Source organism: Epargyreus clarus, unplaced genomic scaffold (genome assembly GCF_041222505.1).
Source record: "Epargyreus clarus isolate Ecla_fem2 unplaced genomic scaffold, WU_Ecla_fem_2.2 ptg000016l, whole genome shotgun sequence".
NCBI lineage: Eukaryota > Metazoa > Arthropoda > Insecta > Lepidoptera > Hesperiidae > Epargyreus > Epargyreus clarus.
In genome coordinates, this window is record NW_027332224.1 from 2,887,899 (window position 1) to 2,910,927 (window position 23,029).

Here is a 23,029-nt window from a genome sequence, read left to right on the forward strand (position 1 = left end):
TTTATTACATATGGCCGTAGATTCTTTTCTTATAGCCTCATAGATGTCTCGCAATATAACTTGTCCATAGTTTTATCCAAAATGGCGTCTCATACATAGAGAATAAGTGATTTGCGCCATTTTGGGTTTCATTTTATTCAGACAAGTTTTACAAATAATTAAAAAAAAATGAGAAAATATTGCAATATTGCAAATTGGACTTGCAACAGTCGATTTCAGTAATAAAGAGCAGCCTTAAATAAGTAAAAGACGTAAGGAAAAAAAGAAAGAAAGAATGGCACTCAATATAAGTGCCATTTTTTTAGATATTAAAAAATAAAAGTTCTAATATTCTAGTAATAGCTTCCATTATCGTTATATTAGAAAAATATTGCTGCAAATGAGAACTTAAAATGAGATTCAGCGATAATCTTAATAAAATTAAATAAAAAAGAATTAGATAAAAATAAAGCAATCATATATGGCGTAGATTATAAATAGAACAAAGAAAAATATATTTTCCATGTCCCTAAATATTAGAAATAAAATTCAGCTACTTAATGTAAAATGTGAAATTTCATTTATGCTTAAAATTAAAGAATGGTGAAAGAGAGATTATTATAATGTATTCATTGAGATTTTTCTTAAAGTAAAATAAAAATTAAATAGTATAAAATTCAAATTATTATTTTTAAATATGTTAAAATAATCGTAGCAACAAATCAAAAAATATGTTTTTAATTAGCATATCCTTATAAGAATTGAAGACTTGTAACATAAAAATAATAAAATACTGTTTTATTCATAATTTTTCCGAGTTTTTTGAAAAATGAGGTGTCTATCTAATTTGAACCGTCCAAACAATATTCAGCATACAAAATTCAGCCAATTTCAAATAATCATTAAGCTTCAGTCTGTTACTTCAAAATAACTTTTAAACTTAATTTATGACCAAAAGATTTTTGTTTCGTTATTGATACGAAAGAAAGACAGAAAAAGAAACATTTTTCTAACTCTTTTTATGGGCTAATCTAATACTGAACTACATTCTTGAAAGAATAAAAAAATTAAAGCAACATTGAAAAAAGTCACTAATATCAATAGGTACTCTTTTAACATTATTTTTAAACAAAAAAAAGTTATTAAACATCCAACATGTTGTCATCCAGCGACATCTTGTTGCAAAAATAAACTTTAATTAACGAAGCCGTAAAAAATATGTACGCCACAAATGAAGAGATTTTTGAGTAGAATCTTTTAAGAACATAAGTAAGGAAGATCTATAATAAAATAAGTAATGTACATAAAAGTTGATAGCACAGAACAACGCAAGCTGCACCAGAAACATGACGGTACCAAGAGGCCTACAGGACTAATATGTAGAAAAGCTACATAACATCTTAACTTGTATGTATATCATTTTAAATCTAACTGATTATTTTAACAAGAGATTAAGGCTTAACTTTTTACTTACAGGATTCTGTTATGAATGGTGGGAATAAACACAAGTAAACAAAAATTCAATTCTTAAGAGAGAAGTATGTTTCTATTAAAAATACAAAGTAATATATAAACGTTGTTCATGCCTATAATTGGCACTCATACGACCCTTATTATTATTAATACTACTATAGTGTACTTCTAAGTACTCTATAATGTATTGTGTGTTGGTGTTGGCATGTAAATAAATAAATAAATAAAGTATGTTAAATAGATAATTTATGTATCAAAAATTACTACGAGGTTATCATTTTAACAAAGTTAATTCCCGTAGTCTTAGTTCGGAGCTTGTATATATGCGAGATGTTTATAAAACTTTGATAGCGTGATTCAGAACAACTAGCGCCATCTCTTGACGGGTTTCGGAAAGTCACCACTTAAGAATCAATCTGTAGTGTATCTAATCCCGTTTGGTAGACTGGTATAGAAACTGATTTGGCACGCGAGTCACATTATAAGATGAAGATAGCACATAAGCCTAGAAAGACAGACAGATTTTGGAAGAGGGTAAAAGATACCCAAAATTGGATTATACCACTTAGAATTGATACAATATTTCATCGATTCTATCAAGCCACGAATAATCATACTTTCCTGTGAGCATCGTAGGCGAAAAAGGAAATCCAGGAAATGGGCATCTCTGCGAAGTAGACTGTTCAAACACGAACATATAAAACCAATTTATTTATTATATATCTTAGTCCAACAATAAACTTTAAAAGACTGAAATATACTTAAATTATATCGTGGCATCGTACAACGATCTAACTGGAATTAAAAATCCAAATACTTTTTGAAAAATATCAGTATTAAGCTACTGTGTTTTAGTTAACCAACTCTTGTTAAAATAAACATTATTATACACATTCACAACAACAGTAAAGTATCTACGATAATATATGTTCGCTTTTATATGAAAAATATATAAAAGTTTTATACGAAACACCAACTAGTTACTACTAGAACTTTGAACTTCAATATTGCTATTTAGTTGCTTCACGAAGGCAAAATATAGTTTATTTTGTTTTAACGTTTATACATTTAAATCAATAGCTACAGAAGTGCCAATGTCCTTAAAATATTACCAAGAAAATGAAAGAAGTCACTCAATTGCAATCGATTAGGTATAATCCATATTGAATCTAGTTATATTTATACTTATCTGTGCGCGTGGTAGAGACTATATTATAGGATTGTTGCGAATATCAGCATCAGCATCCGCTGATTAACAGCTGTTGTTTTAATATCAGCATCAGCATCCAAATCCGCAACAAAAGATGCTGATTTTTAATGCTAATATTCAAGTCGTAACGTGTTCGTTCAAGGCGGGACCGAGCGTAAATCACATGTAGTTTCAGCCAGTTGTCACTTGTTCCCACATTCGATTGTTTTGTCAACGTAATGTTTGTCAGGCGTGAATGACTTTGGCTCACAGTTCAAACAATTAATAAAAGAATTAAGTATAGAATTAATAATGCTTCCGCCAATGAGAGTGCAATATGGAAATATTTTTTTGTTATTGAACAAAGATTTATTTATTCAAAAACATGCATCAGAAATATCCCTGGTAGAGACCTCACTAGCGAACTCAATGTTGCTAGATTATGAAAACTACCTAAAAATCGGAAAATGTTATCACTTAAGTTGTTCTTATGTTATATGTGTAATATGTATATTTTAGTGACAATTGCCATGAAATATAAATTTTAATTAAATTAAGTACGTAATTTATATTAATTTACTAAAAAAAAATACTCTGTATTTGGGAAAATTTAATAACAGCTGGTAATACATACTCTGTATGACCATAGATTATAGAGCATCGTTATTTTCAAAAATCTCCGCACGCACAGATAAGTTATTCGGACTATAGATAATATATTAGTGCACACTCATCAGTAATATGGTTTATCAATCGATTTAAATTTATAACGCAATAAAAAATCGGTTACAGAATTTTAAACTAAAACTAGCGAGATATAGGTGATACCTTAGAGTACAATATGTAACACACATTTATACAAATGCTGTCAATATATGAAGTATTGTGTATGTCAATATATTATGGACAAGACCAAACGTATGAAATATTGTCTAAATATGATCCATAATTCTATGTATATATAACAGCTGTCATTGTATATTGGTTATTATCTATCCCATATATATTTCAAGCTAAACCATAAGCAATTGATAAACTTTAACGAGATTATATATGTAGTCAATATACTACGCTAACTTCAAAACATGAAGTAATATGTTTAAACGCATTAAAAATATGTTATTTTGGATAATAAAAAAGCAAAAATTAAACAGAGATTGAGATAGACAAAACGCATTTTTACTTATATTGAAGTTAGCATAGCACAATGGCGGCTTAAAATGACAGCTGTCAAAATTGGCGGCATTTATAATCTGTGTTAACAGTATTTTTCTTCGCTCTGCATTTGATGGACTTCATAAGAAGATATTGTTATATTCGATGTCTCCGACGTTAGGTGGGTGATTTCGACCTGCGTTAAGAATAATAAAATAAAACTAACAATTTAGTATATTTTATAAGTTTTATACGATTTTATAACTGGTGAATCAATCCACAAATAAATATCAAGATCTGTATGTTTTGACTGTGAACAGGACATAGACAAAAATTTTGCTTTTAATAATTTAAATAGTACTTGATAATTTAGCATTTATATGTCATGTTGTATTTTTTCATTTAAAAAAGCTGTAATTAATTGTTTGTAAAAGTACAGACATACAAAATACATACAGCCGAATACGGAACTTCATCCTTTTTAAGTCGGTTAAAATATACAGATTCATTGTGCCTTAATCATAGATACAAAGAATAATGATATTAATTTTGTGGATATACATATTTTCATTATTTTATTATTATTCGAAACTTTCATTATTCATATAACTATCCAGTTATCTTAAAAATATTCTTATATATTATGTTAAAAATTCTTACCTTAAAAACGCAGCACTGCACATAATAAGCCAACCAAGTATTGCCTTAAGCGGATGATTACTACCGTTTTAGTAGAAAATTTAAATCAACTATTTTCAACATGCATTCCGATTATATTTGTTATACATAAATATAGCATTATGCTAAAGCTAAAGGTATAAGCTATGATATTATTTCATATTTTTCTAAAGTAATTCTTATATATTGTAGTTTATCAAATTAATCCTAAATTTATTATTAAATGAGAACAGAATCGCTATAACAATCTATTTTTTTTTCATTTTATCTTTGAACAATTAGAAATAAAATTTTAAATTAGTCGTATGATGAACCGAAAAAACAAAAAAAAAGAAAAAAAAATGTTAATATTTTCAAATGTCGAATGGGAACCCTTTAAATATAAGAAGAAATGTCTTTGTTCCTATTAAGTAATGTTATACAATAATCACGTGACTTGTACTAATCCGCGCAAAATATGAATTTAGAATTTTATTTACTACCAGCTTTTGCCCGCGGCTTCGCTCGCGTTACGAAGTGAATATTTTCATCCCCCATTTTATCCCCTTGGGGGTAGAATTGATCAAAAACCTTTCTTAGCGGATGCCTACGTCATAACATCTACCTGCAGGTCAAATTTCAGCCCGATCCGTCCAGTGGTTTGGGCTGTGCCTTATTAGATCACTATGTCAGTCAGTCACCTTTCAGTTATATATATTTAAAGATGTAAAATATAATATAGATACACCAAGATATATTGCAAAAATGAAACTTTTCCATGACAGATCAATATGGCGACAAGCCCACCATGTGTTAGGTAGTTATAATAAATAATTCTTATACTTTCAAATGTTTATTCTACTGTTGATCTTAAATAGTTAACAACAACATAATATACAATGTTATATAGTAACAACGACATAACAAAACACTTCACACCGTACTTTCCTGAAAGTGGGGCAACACTGACTAGATAAGTGTCATTGAAGTGACAAGATGGATTTTGAGTTGCTATTTTTAAAAATAAAATAGGAAGAGACAAAGATAGTACCTGACAAAAATTAAAAAAAATACTTATTCAAAATTTTATCAGTTACGTTAAAATAATAATTTATAAAAAAGTGATCTTATAATATTCACGCTTTGAAAAGACTATAACATATTTTAGAATCTATGATGGTTTTTTGTCTCCTTGTCTGTCTGTTTGTTCGTATCCATCCATCTGTCCGCGACATAGTAGCTACCTCTTTCATGGATTTTAGAAGTCATTGTTTTAATGATTATTACCAGTATTCAATTTGGAAGTAAATTGAATTGAAACACAACATATTTTGAGATCTATTTTATATGTCTTTTGCTTTTGATAAGAAATATATTATATTTTAAATGCCACACTTTTCAGGAAGGTTATTTTAGATGATCTGTAAGCATTCAAAAATGAAGGAGTAAATTTATTTATGTGATATAAACTATTATTTTAAACGTCAAAAACTTCAAACGACTTATTGTCACACCGTACACAGTAAATCAAATGCTAGTACGGCGTAAAGGAGACGACATATTACGGCCAATATGTGTTTCAATTTAATGATTTCAATTAAAAAATCTTACATAATATAGGTACTAAAGTGCACCTCTACTATGCTTTGTGGGTATATATTTTTTCTGTACACAACCTTACAAGTTTATTTTCTCACATTATTTGATCATATTTTGATCAAATCAAGTGTCAATGGATGTCTGAGTTCATTTCAATTAGGTTTAGTACAGTAATATGTAATATACCGTAACTTTTTTTGAATAATTCTTTAAAGATTTATAATATCGTGCATGAGATAACCGTTATCTCTTGCTATTAAAAAATAATTGTCGCCTGAATTTACGAAATATTCAGAACTTCTTGAGGTTTTCTAAAAAAAAATGAGGAAGATTAATATGCTATCAATGTTTAATAAATAAAGACTATAAATGGTTGAACTTTACCGTAAATTTAGTTGTTTATGACTTTAATTTATTAAAAGACTTCCTTTCAGACCTCCCTTCAGATTTTGTTTGTAATTTTTTAAAGATATTGTCTATCCTATTATTCCTATCGGGTCTGTTCGCCGGTCGGAAATATTCAGGAAGGACTTGTAGTCTTTGAGTGATTGCGGAGCTATTTTTTCAAACACTTTACATGATTACCACTTTTTACTTCGAAAGATGTTAGGCATAATTATTATGAAAAACAGAGGGCTTTTAAAATGCTCACAGATCATAACACACGACACGTTTTAAATCTTCACTATCATAAAACACTGACAAAAAGCGGATTATACATATATATTTATAACATGTACTTCAAAAAGCGAATAATCAATTGCTTTCGTTAACCAGACAACCTTTAAACATCAATTAATTAATACTAATCTATCAACAGTAACTCTTGGTCGATCACGTTGGCAACACTGAATGCGGTACAGGCAACACTGGTTAAAAAGGCCAAATGCCTTAGATAAATATTTGTCATAACTGTCAATGTCTATTTTTTGGCAGATTGGAGCAGAATTGGCGCCAATTTTCGACCCTAAAGCCGTCATGTTGAAAAAAATTATATTAGGTTTACATTCCTATAAACCTAAAATTTTGCTCCATTAATTAACTTCGAATATTCAAATTAATTACTCAAGATGATTATTTTATTAATTCCTTTTATTTCCTGACAACTTGTTTTGTTTGAAAATGGCCGTGTATAAAATAGTTAGAAATTGACTGCAACTCTTTATGTCCCACTGGTGGACACTGGTTCCTTTCCACAACTAGCAAAAGCCTGGAGTATACTTCACGCTGCTTTAATACAGTGGGAATAAGAACTAAAAGATATGGGTTAATTGTTTTATGGGTATTTACAAACCGCATAACGTTCTCAGAAGACTTAAGGTTTCCGAAGTAAGGTATTTTACCCACTAGTGGTTACCCCTCCAACAATCGACCCTCCAATTTTGCTTCACTTGTAGATTGGTTACGTTCCACATTAGACGCAAGTCACGGAGTCTTTCAAATTGAACTTATCTGTAGCGATGGTCATTAAACTCATCAAGTGGAATCCCGCCTATTGTTTAATGACATTGACAGTTATTTATTTATTATCCGGAAGTCAAAGGTAATACTTTCTAATTAAATATTGAGGAAGAATTTTAAAGAAGTTTAACCTTGACGTATTTTTCGAACAATAGAGTAACTCTAATTATATCCAAATTTGTACTTTGCAAAAAAACTATGATCGTAATTCTACGCGAGACGCTTAAAATAGCGCCGAATCATTTGAAAGTAGTCTTTGTCTCCTTTTGGCACATTGTTTGAGGGTTTGCGAGAAAGGGATGAAGATATAGCTTTAGTTATCGTTCTGTTTTTTTTTTAATTGAAGTACCAAACGAGCACGTTATGGTAAATGGCCACTGCAGCCCATGGAAATGTTCACCTGGAAACTTCACCACTGATAGGATTGGCCACAGATGCGTTGCTAACAATGAGGTCTAAATTGGAATGCCTCATATAAATATACCACACCCGTTGTTATTAGGTATAAAAAGGTGTGGCGTGGAACTACAAAGAGTTCTTTCTACCTTTGACCTTATCAGTCACTTATGTAGCAAGAGCCATAAGGAGACAAAAATAATCCCTTCAAACCTACGGGTGATCTAAATATGAGTGCATTCAGTCATATATTTTTATAATTTCAAGGTTATTTTATAGATATTTGCATAAGAGAAATAAAATAACGAAACCACGAAACATAACATAGTAACGATAACTACAAAAGTATTTTATTATTTTTAAGTATAAATGTTGCCAGAGCAACTTTAAAAATGGCGACTAGAAAAAATAGAGAGCGGAATATTAATATTAAAACTAGCATCTAAAAATGTAAAAAATGTTTGTAAAACATTCCATTAATAAAATATTTATGTTTGCAAAATCTACAAAATAACCCGCCAAAAATATTACGTTTCAAAAAATTACCTAAAAAGCTACATTTTACCTTAAAACGTATTTATAAAGTACACATGGGCCCGTTGTTTTGGCAAAATTCACTTACCACGACATAATCGATTATTATAATCGAATAATATTATCGATTAACTTAAATTAGTGATGTGGTAAGCTTTTATTGTGAAAAAATTGCATTTTTCTGCCAAAATCGACCCAACCGTTGAAAATTATTGCTAATTCATTTCATTAACATTATTCGCGACATAATTGTAACGAAGCTATTTATTTGCTGTCCTTAAAATGGAAGCACCCAATTTTGTGTTTCAATTATTATTTAAATTATCGAAATCAATAAGTATGGAAGTGTAACTTGATTCAGTAAATGTATTTCACGGCAAGACTTATAGATGGCGCTACAATCAGAGGGAAAAAAACTAAATGACATAATTTTATAAATAAAAATATTTTAAAATACGGAAATTGTTACGTTTAGAGTAACGCACATAGAATATTGACGACCCTTTCGATCCATAACTTCTGTAGAACTAAAATTCGTATACGAGTATGGCATAAATGCAGTAAAATACATATAAAATTACAAGTATACCAATTTTTGCCGCCAAAGGCATAGTAACTCAATGTCGGGGCTTCAAAATTTGGGTCAAGCAAAAATTGATGAGTACATGGAGAATTTCATTTAATTTCTTTGGATTTATTTATATTTAGATTACATTTTCGTCATGCATAGTTAATTTTTGTGTAGATGGTAACGCCATCTATGTAGATTTTTGAGACTTTCATAATAGTATTGGAAGATGATATTCATATACGAATCACGCACACAATTGAAGCTTAATATAGATAGATTAAAATAATTTCTATGTAACTGCTGCAGTAGATAAATATATCTATTATAATCTATTATATGAAACTGTTTTAAAGACATTTATATTGGAGAAACAATCCATACTTATAACATTTCGATATTTACACAGACTAAAAAAGATACTATTATTATTATTGCCATAGAGATTAATATTAAGACTTGATTCTGGTTAATGTCTAAGTATTCCCGAAACGGCTCATCAAACTAGATAAATTGTTTCATTAAAAATGTAATTCAAAATGGCGGCTTTTGTATATGTCTCTTACTCACACATTATAAAGAAGAGTGAGACGAATAATATATACATTGCCATATTGAATAACATTTTTTTCAATCAAGTATAACTATTGATATTTTTTATGACATCACCAAATGTCAATGTCACTGTCACGTACCTTTTTTAGTCTGTTTATTGCGATTACAGGTCCACTAAAACATTGTTTATCTAAAAAGCCTAGCGTCAAAACGTTCATAAAAACAGTTAAGCATTCGGTTACATTTTATCGTCTTTTTATCATTTATAATCGTATTCTACTCTTTCTTTCAAGTGCAGCTAGATAATGAAATAAACCCACCATAAGCAGCGTCCAAAAAAATAAGGCATTAATAATATGTCAGCGTCTATGGGCAGCTTAGAGATATCTTAGTCTATGGTCGCTATGGCATTGCTGTCTATGGATGTTGTGTTAAGTGTGATCTGAAAGATGTTAAAACCAATGATAATTATTTTTACAGTCCTTATTAGGACATGATACATAAGAATTAGGCTTCATAAATAAGTATATTTTCGTGAATTTAAAGTATTAAATTCTAATAATATTACCCTCTAAAATATGTGTTACATTGGTACGCAATTCCGTCGCCCATAAAAATATTCTCTGATCTGCTTTCCTAGCTGCGTCAAAGAAACATATAGGTTCAAAAGGAGTTTTTTAAAAAATACGTGTTACATCCGAACGCAACTCCGTTTTCCAGTAAAAATATACTACGAAAATATAACTTCTAAAATATTTTTATAGATAAATGAACATATATAATGGTATACTTTAAACTATAAATTATTCATTGGTTTTAACATAAGCTTAGAATAGTACAATCTTAGTAATTGTGCAGTCTCTAATAGTAACTACTATGATAAGTGTTTAGTTAGTATGAGAACTATAATATCTAAATAATGTTAGTGGCAAAGTATTTCTTCCTTGTAATCGAAGCAAAGCATGCAATTTATTTGCTACTAAGTTGTATGTGACTAGTACTCCCGAAATAAGAGAAAATTGTTAGATTATCTTTATAGGTGCTATACCATTAATTTCGTGTTTATTTTATTAGCACATCATGTTGTGGTTTTAAGATTAGCAGTCTATTTTATTAGTTACCATTAAGTTAAATTAAAAATAAGAATTTTAATTCAAGTAATGACTAATACTGAATATGCTACTAATGTTGTGCATTCAAAACTATTTTGTTAGTTTGTCAAACGTAAAAAATGTTTTTATTATTAGCAATATTGGGTAGTGTTGTGCATAATAAATCTATTTTGTAAATCTGTCAGCCGTAGTTTTATTATGTTCACTCTATTCAAAATGTACACAGTATTTAAACTCGAGATTTAGAAATTAAAATACATGTGACACTTAAGGTCCCATTTACATCCACATATACCATAAACGGGTCATGAGATTAAATTATACTTTTCTATACAATAATTTATCAATACGATTACATAATGGGCATATATAGTGGAGGGGGAGGTTTAAGATACGTTAGGTTAGATTAGCATAGTTGAGGAATAAAAAAATAAATTCTTTATTCCATCGACAAACTTGAGAGACTATCTTTTTCCGATAATATAAAACGCTGTGACCACGATCCATGCAACTGGGTCGAAATATCGGCAATAAAGAAAATAAAAAATCACATATCGTGACATAGTAAAATGCAAAAAATAACTCTTCTCTGTACTCCCTTACCCCTATTTTAAAATAAGTTATACCATTATTATTACAAATAATAAATCTATAGATTAACATAATTCCTTCGGCCACGTATACAGAGATATGTAAATGTAAATGGGCCCTAACCTTGCATCAAGTGTTATAGTGTGAGACTCACCACTTCGCTGGTGAGGCAGTTGATGGCGGTGCGGGGCGGCGGCGGCGGGCGCGGGGAGCGCCGCCCCTCGCTGGGCGTGGCGCCGCGGGCTGGAGTTATGGGGTAGCCTGTAGGGGATATAGGGGTTACTTGAGCAGTGTAAATGGATATAAGTGAAGGCGAAACTATATTAGTGTAACATTAAGTAGTGTCGCCTATACAGGCGCGAACGCGATATAAAATTTTGGAAGACACAGGTCACAGGAGAAATTTGGTTAAATTTTAAGTAACTTTCTAACTTTAGTATTTATTGCAAGGTCTGGCATATCCTCTCCATTACCCCCGCGGCAGAAAAAAATACATGCAGGGGTTGCCCACGAAAACACATTGACCAAGTGCGAGTCGGATTCGACGGTTTTGGGGGTCATGACCCCTGTGACCGCCTCCCCCCCGGGACCGCAAAATGAAGAGGACCTACCTTGTTCACTACTACTGGACTCTGTAAAGCTCGGGGTGCCTTCCGTCCACGTGGGTGTGGAGCCCTCCACCGACGCTGGTGGAGTCCAACATACACTGGAACAATATAACGTAACAATTATTATATAAATAAGATGAGACAATTATGGAACAATATAACAAATCATTTTATAAATACTCTTAGCTTAAGATTATTAAAAAGAAAAAAAATTAAGAATATTTTTCTCTTCTCTTTGTCAACTGATTTCCTTATTTTATTTAATAGCTACTGCCAGAATTTAGTATTATTTAACGAGAATTTTGAACTTTGAGCCTGGGATTTGAACCTCAGCTCCTTCGATCGAGAGGCCAAGTTTCTTAACCACTAGTCTATAACTTCTCTTTAATAATAAAGAACAAATAAAATATGAAAAATAAAAATCTCACCTAGCCTCATTACTCCTCGCACTGCTAAGCGCGGCGGGCGTCAACGCGAGCGACGAGGCCGAGGACGTCGTCATAACGCTCGCCGCGCTCGACGCACCGCGCCGTCGCCCCGACGCACTCGACGACGTCGTCGACGACGAGTTGGTGCGGCTCGCCCGCGGCGGGTGCTCCTCGAACGGCGGCGGCGGGGTCGAACAGCACGACGGCGCCGCCGCTAACAGATAACTAGCGTTACTACTAGCGAATGACTACGAATAGGTCGTAAATAATGATTTTGAACGAAAGGTTATACGAATAGGTCTTAAAAATGATAATTGAACGAAAGGTCTTAAAGAATGATAATTTGAAGGAAAGGTTAAACGAATACGTCTTAAAGAATGATAATTGAATGAAAGATTATACGAATAGGTCTTAAAGAATGATAATTTGAACTAAAGGTTATACGAATAGGTCTTAAGAGTGATAATTGAACGAAAGGTTATACGGATAGGTCTTAAAGAATGATAAATTGAATGAAAGGTTATACGAATAGGTCTTAAAGAATGACAAATTGAACGAAAGGTAATACGAATAGTTCTTAAAGAATGATATAATTGAATGCCTTACTGGGATGTACGATAAATTAAGTAAGAATTTAGTTTAAGTTTTTAAAATAAGGCTTATCTATCATATTGGGTGTTTAGCCTATAACAATAGACTGGTGTTTTAATAATAAATAAATAAAAACAATGATTTGAGTTGAATAAACTAATAAGAATGTTTATGCTTTTGAGACAAAGAGTCACTAAGCGGTTAAACGGTTCCGTTCATTCAATTGATGAGATTAACTAAACGATATAACGGTTTCGTTTATTTCATTCAATTAAATGAACGAAACTACATACTGTTTTTGGAAGGAAATAATTTACTGCTAAAACATAGATTTAATGAGAACACTAAGGAATTTAATAGAATTAACGATACTGAGGATCTTAGTAGTTTTGCGAGCAAACTAATGAGTTAAATAGAACTAATCGGTTTTTGACTAGATACTAATGGACATACTCAAAAAGTTTTGACTGAGAAAATATTACGTGCAGCTATTTTTTTAACATTTTTTAACATGTATAAACGATATGTTGAATATATACTCAAATTGATTTAATAAGGTCCACAAAAATAATATTTTGTGGATGATAAAATAAAATTAAATTATATATGAAAAAAAGAGTAAATTATGTAGGGTATCTTACTCAAATATTTCTTGTAGGCTAAAATAAATAATTTATGTCATGGTAAAGATAATCCTGTCATCTTTGTAAACATAATTCCCTCGAATAATAAAAGAAAATACAAATTTATAGAAGATATATCTGAAATTGAAAAGATAATGAGTAAAGTGATCTGATTCTACCAAACGTCATGACCAAAGCTACTGTAAAATAACGTACGTTAAAATTCCTTGACGTCAAAAACAAGATTTTAACGCACGTCACACTTTATTCTAAAGATTTAACTAATTTAAAGTAAGTATAATTCTTAAGTGCAACTAATTCTACTAGATTTCGAAATTTACAATACTAATGTAGTAGAAAACAATAGCTACTTTCATAGATCTGGGTGCAATAACGAATAGCCGTAATTGGGACAATGAAAACCGTAGAAGGATGATAAATAATCTAAATTAACTACTTAATCTTAAAGTTAATATCAAAGACAAACATATGAAAGATCAAATTAAAATAATGGCAGTATAACAGCACAAACATGCATCTATAATAAACAAAAAACATGCATTTTGGAATACAAATTCCAATACAACAATCACATTCCAACAAACAACAAATCAGAAATATAAATGGAATGAAAATTCCAAAAACATCAATTAATATTAAAACGTCATGCGAACAAGCTGATAATTAATATTTATCATTTCCTGTTATTCAAACTCCTTTCTTCGAACATTTATCAATATCAAAGTCTATAGAGCTTCTTCTATTTCCTTCTTCATTTGATAAATCTTTCTGCGGTCAGATCTTCGTTTGAAGCTTCCCTTCTTTTTCCGTCTAGGCACTTTGACCGGCGTTCTGATCTCAGGTATATTTGAGCCTGAGAACTTTCGTATTTTCTCGTTTACGTTCCCACTGATTACGTTGGAGGGGCTGAACGCTGCTGGGTTGAAGGTGAAACTTGGTTTAGGTGGAGCATGGACTTGTACAGGTTCGAATAGTTTTTTAGTGGTAGTCACTTTAACCCTCTGTATCGTACGTTTAGGTGACTTGCGACTCGCTTCAGATGATAGAGAACTATTATCCGTTTGGGGTTCGTTGAAAATTTGCTTTTGAAACATATCAATTTTGGTCTTAGCTTTCTTATGACAAACATTTTTGTCTTCAATATTCCCCTTAGAATGTTTCTCTATGTATGTTCTTATTTCGATTTTAGGTTTCGATGTCTTCACTTCTTTTCTTGGTTTGTCTTTCTTCGATTGGTTGAAATTGAGGCGTTTCGTCAACCCTGACATGAGACTCGTTGCCGGCTTCCAGTCAGGTTTGTCGAATACTTCGCTGACTTTCTTTATCGGGTCCATTTTTTCTTTTTGTGGAGTTTTTCTTAATGTCCTCGCTGCTAGCTGAAGATCTGAGGACCTGATATTGTGTACACTTCTCTTTTCGCTAGGCGGGATGAATGCAGGCGCCGTGACTGTTTCAATCGATTTTGGACTTATACTCCTACTTCTTGCTCCAGGACTCTTAGAACGTCTCGGTGCAATTGGTACATATGGCTCTGCTGCCACAAATGTATGTTCAGGTTTAGGTAGTACAATCACAGGGCTGGGTAGACGTGGTACATTTAATAGCCCAGGTGTGTAAGGTTTTTGGACATTAGAGGTAATTGTCGGTCGAGGCGGTATGTTTCTTGGACTCTGACTAACCACCCGTCTGGGTATTACAATTTTTTCATCTATAAACGTACCAGTTGGTCTTGGAGAAATGCTTCTAATAACAGGACTAGTAGACCGCCTCGCTGACATAAAACTATCATCTGATTTATACGCAGAACTGTTCGATCGTCTGCCAGTTCCAAACTTACTGTCTTTGAATATCGGTTTCGCAAGCTGTTCTTCACTACTAGACTCTGTTAGCGACGTATCATCATAATTCCCAGTATCCAAGTGTTGCCGCACCATTGTATCAATATTGAATTTCGACATCATTGTACTCTGCGCGAATAAGCCCTTCGACGGATGCGACCTCTCGGTAATGCTCTCTCCCTCTTCCACGTAGTCCAAGAAAGAGTTAGACGCAACAAGCTTCTCAATTTTGACGGAGTGATCGGAAATAGACGGCTGCATACGGCATGCAACAGGCTCTTTAAACTTAAAATCATGCCCATAGAACCAAAAATCATCGTCACTACTCGTGATAGGCGTCTGCGGTGGTATATCGTTGGTTGATATGTTTAAATGATAATCACCTTTGGTATCGAGGCTCGAAGGTTGAGAGCCTGAACCCCGTTTCGGTTTCGGCGACCCACGAGGCGGTACCGGCGGTGGGACCCTTTGCTTCTGGGACCCTTTGAGAACCGCTGGAAAAGCTACGTCCGGCTCCAACGCCGCCTTAGCGCTGACTTGCGTCACTTTGGCGACCGGTGCCGTCGAAACGGGCGACGTCAACGACGTCGGCGTTATTTGCGCTGTGACGTCAGACAGGGATACTACACGTTTAAAAGAAACAAACTCGCAAATATGTATAGTTTATTTGATTTCAAGTTCAAATAATGTACATTGTATAAACGGATTTGGCACAGGAGAGAATAGTTAACGTTTAAATACAGAGTAGAAAACGAAATAAATAAAGTTATTTGTGTTTAAAATGGAAGCGTTGAGATAGTTGAGTTAGTTGGCGGCCATTTTGTTGTGTCGTTAGATATCCAAAATGGCGTGTTTGTATTTATATTTTTTCGATTGAGCTTGACCGTTAACGTATCGTATTATTGGTGCATTGTAGAAATGAGTGATTGTTTGTAGAATAATAGAAATAAGCATGCAAATTGTTGGAGTAGGTTCAAAGTAAAGTGGTATACCCAATAAAAGATCCGATAGGTCAATAGCAGCATGGAAAGGAGAGAATTATGACAATAAGTTTACATTTATATTTCATAATTTCATCGTATAAAAAATTACTAGCTTTATACAAAATCATAACTTAAAATCATTGATTTATTGATACAACCGTATTATCAAGTACAAAATCGATTCTGATCGATCATCTATATTTTAAAAATATTTGACGCCTATTTTCATTTAAGCTACATAACACTGCAAAAAAAACTAAAGCCTCATAAACACAATATAAGCTTAGCCTTAAATAGTTTTAAGCAACAAAAATCCTTAAAAATAAATTGACCACAAACAAAAAGAAAAAAACAGATTCTTCAACAGAAAAAAACAAAAGCATGTTCGTAACAGATGATGGCGCGAAAACTAAGAGGGCGGTTGCCAATTATCGCCGCTAGAGGCGCAGTTATGTATGTTGAATTATTTGCTACATAGAAATCGATTGCATTGAAAATTAAATCTGCAAATTAACCCCATATTAACGCCATAACTTATTTATCTCATAGGTATGTCCATAGGCTTAAATAAAGCTTTGTTAGCCCGAACTCTATGCGAGTCTGTGAAATTTGGCAAAAAAAATGCGTCAATATTCAAGGGATATATCGTCCCTCGCCTATAACGAGAGGGGAGGAGGGGGTTATTGGTATCAAAGCTCTAAAGACAAAGTTTGAAATTTGGGATAATCCAACTACGCTAAACCACGTGACATCTCTTCAAATCATACGTCATCATTGTAATCTACGATTATAATTATAGTTGTTCCATTTCAAGGAGCATTTAATTCGACTATTTTATATGGTAAATGTCTGTACTCTGAATTTAGCCGGATTATAGTTTTAAACATAACTGCGAAGTGGGCCGCCCTCCCGTATTATGCGACAAATTAAAGAAGCTCCACAATCGTATACACATAACGAACATTAAACCTATTTTCAGTCTCACCTGCTTTCACCGCGGAGACTCCACTTGAACTTGCCGTCGCTAATCCAGTAAGCGTGAAAATGTTACAATTTTTCTTGATATTATATTTTTAAAATACGAAAAAGATTGTTATATTAAATAAAAGTTGTATAAGAAAAGTAAACTGTTGCAGACCACTCGTTATATTTTGTTGGTTGGTTTTGTTGGCAAAAGTGATTGAAGTGATATTAACCACATAATTTATATTCAAAATTGTACCAAAAATAAACCATTTTTTCTCAATCAATTTGATCTACTCTTTAAAAAAAATATTGTCAGTGAAAATTGTCATAACAACATTGTAATTATGTCTATGACTTATTTTTTTAGCCACAACTAAGTAATGAAACTGTAGATCATTTATAAACACATTTCCTTTAAAGATAAATTAATTTCATGCAAAATTAAAAAAAAAAAAAAAATTACGAAAAAAAAGTATACAACCTACAGTAAGTACTAATATATTATTTTCAGTAATCTTTACATTTTTTTGTAAAAATAAAACAAAGATATTATATAAAAATCTCATTTATTTACGACATGATTTTACGTGTATATTACATAATATAAAACCTTGGCCGAACATCGCAAACCTTTATACAACAAACTGGCCAACATACATTAATTATAATATTTAATTAAATAAATACATAAGTAAATTATATTATCATCCGTCATTTAATTAAAAAATTAAAATAATTTCATTTCATTTCATTTCAATATTAAAAGTTTTAATTTCAAAGTTTGAAATTTAAATTTTTCTTCATTTATGTTTACAGTCATTTTTATTAATTTATTATTTTAGACAAAATACATTTTAATATAATATAACATAGACAAAGTACTCAAATAAAATATAAAATACTATATTTTTAATGCAAGAAAATTTATATGGTATTACATCAGTCATATTTATCTTATATACAGCATATTTATAAAAACTTATTGGTTTAAACATTATATGTTGTTCATGCGAGCCAAGTATCGTGCTCTCTCCATGTACCACATATAGCTCAGTCCATATACAGGGGCCATATTTAAAAGTTATTTTTACTAAAAATAAAGCTGAAAGCACTTTCTTCTATTGAGGTATTACGGGCACACCTATTTCTACCGTGGAGTTGTTCTTACGTCTCGGTAGAAGGGTGTGCATACTGACTTACATATGAGGCATATCTTTGTCCCAAATGGCAACTCATGTGATCGGCTTCAGGTAGAACCTGTTCTATATGGAGTTGGTTACAGATGACCATACGACAGTGACCACTTACCATCAGGTGGACTGCAAGCTCTCTACTTTATTTATTCATTTGGTTACTTTATCTATATATATTAATTTTCCATAAGTTCAGTTATAGTCCGCGTAAAACTGCTAGTCCGCTCTGAATATAGAAATGAATCGCGTCGCCATAGCAAATTGTATGACTACATCTGTTCGCAACAACTTCAGAGCGGACTGGCAGTTTGGCGCGGACTATACTATGTTTATTATGCTGTAACAACTTTTCGTGAATAAATTTGGATTTTTTGATTCCCTAATACAAAACACAGTCTTAAAATATCTCCTTAGGTCACACAAAACTCATAATACTAGACATTTTTTCAAAAATTTGGATTCATAATAACTAACTAAAAAAGGTAACATTACACATTTATTTTTGTGCGTAAATTTTGATATAATATACTTTAAGAATATTTACAAGAAACACCTAAATTTTTCATATCAAAATTTAAGAATGGAAGAAAAATTATGTAACTGTGTTTTTTTTTTTTTATTTTTAGTTTCTTTTTTACAAATTAGCCAAAGATACTATGTACGCTTAGAATACACCGCATAAATAGGATTTTCTCTTTCGATGTTAGGCGACTAAGGCCCATTACCAATCTCTGTCTATGGAAGTTCGAAATCAGTCAATTTTTGCGTACCTCAATTGTCGAATTTCGATCTGCAGTAGAACAAACATTATTGAGGCTGATTATATCAGTAACTATTAGAATTAAAGCTAGGGATTAGACTTTGAGGATCCGATGAGAAAGATTCGTGTTTTAAATTTCACGCAATTTTTTCAAGCAAACGATCCGTTTTTTTGTCATCGTGTGCGTTACTTACGGCTTGTACGTACACTGTACGCATGTGTGCAAATATATAGTATGGGAAACAATGCATGTATTTTAATATAATAATAATTAATAAATAATAAATAATTAATAAATAATAAATAATTGCATGTGTTTTATTTTTATTTTAGCCATTTACTGCGCTATTATTTTACTTTTTTTGGAAATAAACAGTTAGCTAGATAGCTAAGCGTAAACAATATCTTCGGTTATTACAATGTTATAACAAATACACATACATTTACACGATAAAATCTTACCAAATTAGTATAAATACGTTTTATAAACTACATTGTGACATAAATAGTGTTGTGCATAGGAATGTAACTGGATGAGGTAACTGTATAATTAAGTAGTCAATAGTCACTACACTACTTAGTGCGTTAGTAAATAAAAATAAAAAAAAGAAAAAAAAAATTTTTTTTTCATACATTTCATACATTATACGAATAAACTTTTTGGGTGAAAAATATCAACATCGGTCTAGAAATAGCTATAAGTTACGCCTGCTTGATCGGGAATCGAACCCAAGAACTCGTAATCTGTGATCAACACAAAAACCATCCAAGGTAGAACACAGTTCAGCAGTTCAGCTGCTGTGGTATAACTACCCATATTTCTGGAATAAACAGCAGTAGCGCTGCTATGTTCAGGTTTAATTGGTGTGATAACGCAAAATTACAACGAGGCGTCCCAATTTAGTCCTCAAGGATGGCAACGTATCTGTGATCAACCTGAATTAGAAATATTTTATTTAGTTCATTTAGTGTCTAGAGATGTGGTAGTGACCACTTCAATCAGGGACGTGTAATTCTTACTTTACAAAATGGGGGCTGTCAGTAAAAAATACTACATTTTAACAATAAATTTCCGATAAATAGGCCTTAACATGAACAAAATGTTTAAAACGCCGTAGTAAATAGCACAAGTGGGGGGAGAAAACTACATAAAATGTACCGAACCTGCTTAGAATCTCCGAAAAGAACCAATTTGTGAACAAACAAACAAAATATACATATAGAATCACCGGGATTTTGTTCGTTACAGCGACATAGAATGCTGGTATTGACTTACGTCTATTGTTAATACTGAATCTATCCAAATTTTGGCAAAGATCGAAATTTTAAAATTTCCAATATGAAGTAAATGTCAAAATTCGATCTTTAGTAAGCAAAACAGTGGATAGATTGATTATTAATAACATACGTTAAGGATAGATTTTCTTAAACTGTTTCAAGTTGAAAATATTTATAAGCGTACCTCCATTTCAATTCAGATCTACTTATTAATGTGGGTAGATTATGTTTTTTATTTGATTTACCTATAAAACAGTATATATTTTTTTCTGTCTACCGTCATAGGTATAAAATATTTCCTATAATTATATGGTGGCATAGATTTACATCATAAACAAAACAGATTTCAAAATTTCTAAACATAAAAGAGACAGTAATACACCTATTTCATTGGAGTGAAAGAGATAACACTAGTCTCGTTAGTTCGTTTTTACCTCAAAAGTCCGTTGAATTTATGATTTAAATCTACGCTTTGGGTATTACATCATATTAGAACGACTGAATTGACTTGTGTCACAAACAAATAATAAAAATCAATTAAAGTATGTCTTAATTCACTATGCGACGTTTTTGGCATAAGCAAACAAATTTGGCATTACTTTTCTAGTTATAAATTTGGATCACGCATCAACTCAATCGTACTAAGCGTACCTCCCGTACTCCTCTCGTTGTAGGATCCTCAATGGAGTACATGACTCTTCAATCCGCCGGCGGTACCACTATAATCGTACTACCGCTATCTGGTCCCGTGTAAATTTCAGCTTTCTCTAATGTCTTCACGTATACCACTTCCTTGATGAACCGTTCAGACTCCGAATCCCTTATGTGTTCGTCTCCGTTCAACTGTACCACCGAAACGTGTTCTTTCGTCTGTATCTCCTTATCAATCCTCGAAGGTACCGGCGATTCTTGTTTGATGTAAACCGTTTGTGTCGATCTGACTTTCCTGAACCTCATGTCCTTAGGAAGCGTCGAAGCATCACGTGCTTCCAAATTAATTGTGGGTGTGACACTGCGTGTTCGATAACTCGAATTTAGGCTTTTTGGTAAAGTATTCGCGTCTCTTGACCCTGTATCAGTCTCAACTGGACTGTCTTTGACTAAGCCAATGTCGATGAAGAACTTTTTGAACTTTTCGACAAACGTCGGCGATTTCGCTCTATTGAAGCTACTCGATAGTCGTTCATTCGAATGCTCTTTAGAACTGACTTCATCGATTCTTTCCGGTATGTTTGACATGCTCTTGTGTTTTTCTAGAATATTCGATCGTCGTTTCCACGGCTTTTCCTCATCGTCGTCATCAATAAACGGTATATCTTGAAGATTATTCTCATTCCTTGTGTCTACCGCTGCATCTTTTAATATCTTAACTGGCGCATAAGTAGTTTGGGCTTCAGCTACGAATATTTGCGGTACGCTCGTACTAGTGTTGTCTGTTTGTATACCACTGTCAGCTAGACTGCCATTGATGTGCGAGCTACCAGCGCCCGTACTCAGAACTTTCGTCAGTTGATCTGATAGGGACTCCATCCTACTTTGCACCGACGAACGGTAAACGTTATCGGCGTACGAAGGGCCGGGTATGTCAAAGTCTATCCGTCTCTGAAAGGTACCGATACGATCTCTGTCGATGATTTTCAATCTATCCGACAGTACAGATGGATATTCAGTCTGTATTTGGTGTTTCTGATTCCAGGTCGATATCGTCGTGTCTGTGAAGTCGCTCATGCTAGATCTTAGCGAAGATCTAGGTGAGAATTTCTGTCTCAACAGATCTGGGTTATAGTCCTTAATCGGCCGCCCGACGAACTTGGGGCCTGCATAGAAACCGCCGTGTTAAAAGTGTCTAAGTCTGTTTTTGCTATTTTTTACTTTTGTCGTTTTTTACTTTTTTTTTTTTTGTTTTTTGGTACATTTCAGTTTATTTCTCGCCACTCTGTTTCCACATGCCGTTACAACACGGTAGCACACTGACCAACACCGTTAGCACGAACACAGGCCACGTACCGAATCGATTCATGAATATCGAAAAATTCGATGAAAAAATCAAAATTCTCAAACGCGTTCCGTCAACGGACGAATAAACAATGAAGGAAAAACGTAATAGGAACAACGCACAACATCTATAAGGCCATACACCGGACAGGGAGCAGGGTGGGGATAAAAAATAAACTGAAATGTATAATAATAAATAGGTACCAAAAATAATCATTGCATTCACTCAGTGTTAGGAAGGGATCCTAGCTACTATGTTAAAATAATAAAAAAATATACCAATAATTATCAACTACGGATTAGTAAATAAAATAGTGTATTTTTATTTTTTAAATATTAAGTATTAAATTAAAAGAGCATGCAAAGCAACCAAAAAAAAAATATCCCGTTTACATGCAAAATAAATAAAAAAAAACCGCCAGACATTTTTTTAAAACCTTCGCCTCGTCAATTCAATATAAAAAATAAAAATACAC

The 23,029-nt window shown here is 32.4% G+C and overlaps 2 protein-coding genes across 11 annotated transcripts in view; both read right to left on the reverse strand.

The window, feature by feature from the left end:
• The window catches only part of LOC140748462 (phosphatidylinositol 4-phosphate 5-kinase type-1 alpha), an 86,731-nt gene that overhangs the window by 6,793 nt on the left and 56,909 nt on the right, over positions 1 to 23,029 (reverse strand). For 4 of the 10 annotated variants that reach the window (XM_073081263.1, XM_073081261.1, XM_073081262.1 and 1 more), the window contains one exon: positions 19,653 to 22,375. In XM_073081263.1, the coding sequence (XP_072937364.1) occupies positions 21,258 to 22,375 (1,118 nt within the window). In that variant the 3' untranslated portion in view covers positions 19,653 to 21,257. Of the gene's footprint in view, positions 1 to 3,538; positions 3,993 to 9,368; positions 9,865 to 11,423; positions 11,531 to 11,880; positions 11,976 to 12,305; positions 12,520 to 15,761; positions 16,002 to 17,346; positions 17,386 to 19,652; positions 22,376 to 23,029 lie in introns of those variants that run through there. The other 6 variants (XM_073081264.1, XM_073081266.1, XM_073081265.1 and 3 more) reach the window with 6 other exon arrangements.
• Positions 13,698 to 15,752, reverse strand: LOC140748464 (uncharacterized). The gene has a single exon (XM_073081271.1). The coding sequence runs from the start codon at positions 15,637 to 15,639 to the stop codon at positions 14,266 to 14,268; it is 1,374 nt and encodes a 457-aa protein (XP_072937372.1). The 5' UTR covers positions 15,640 to 15,752; the 3' UTR covers positions 13,698 to 14,265.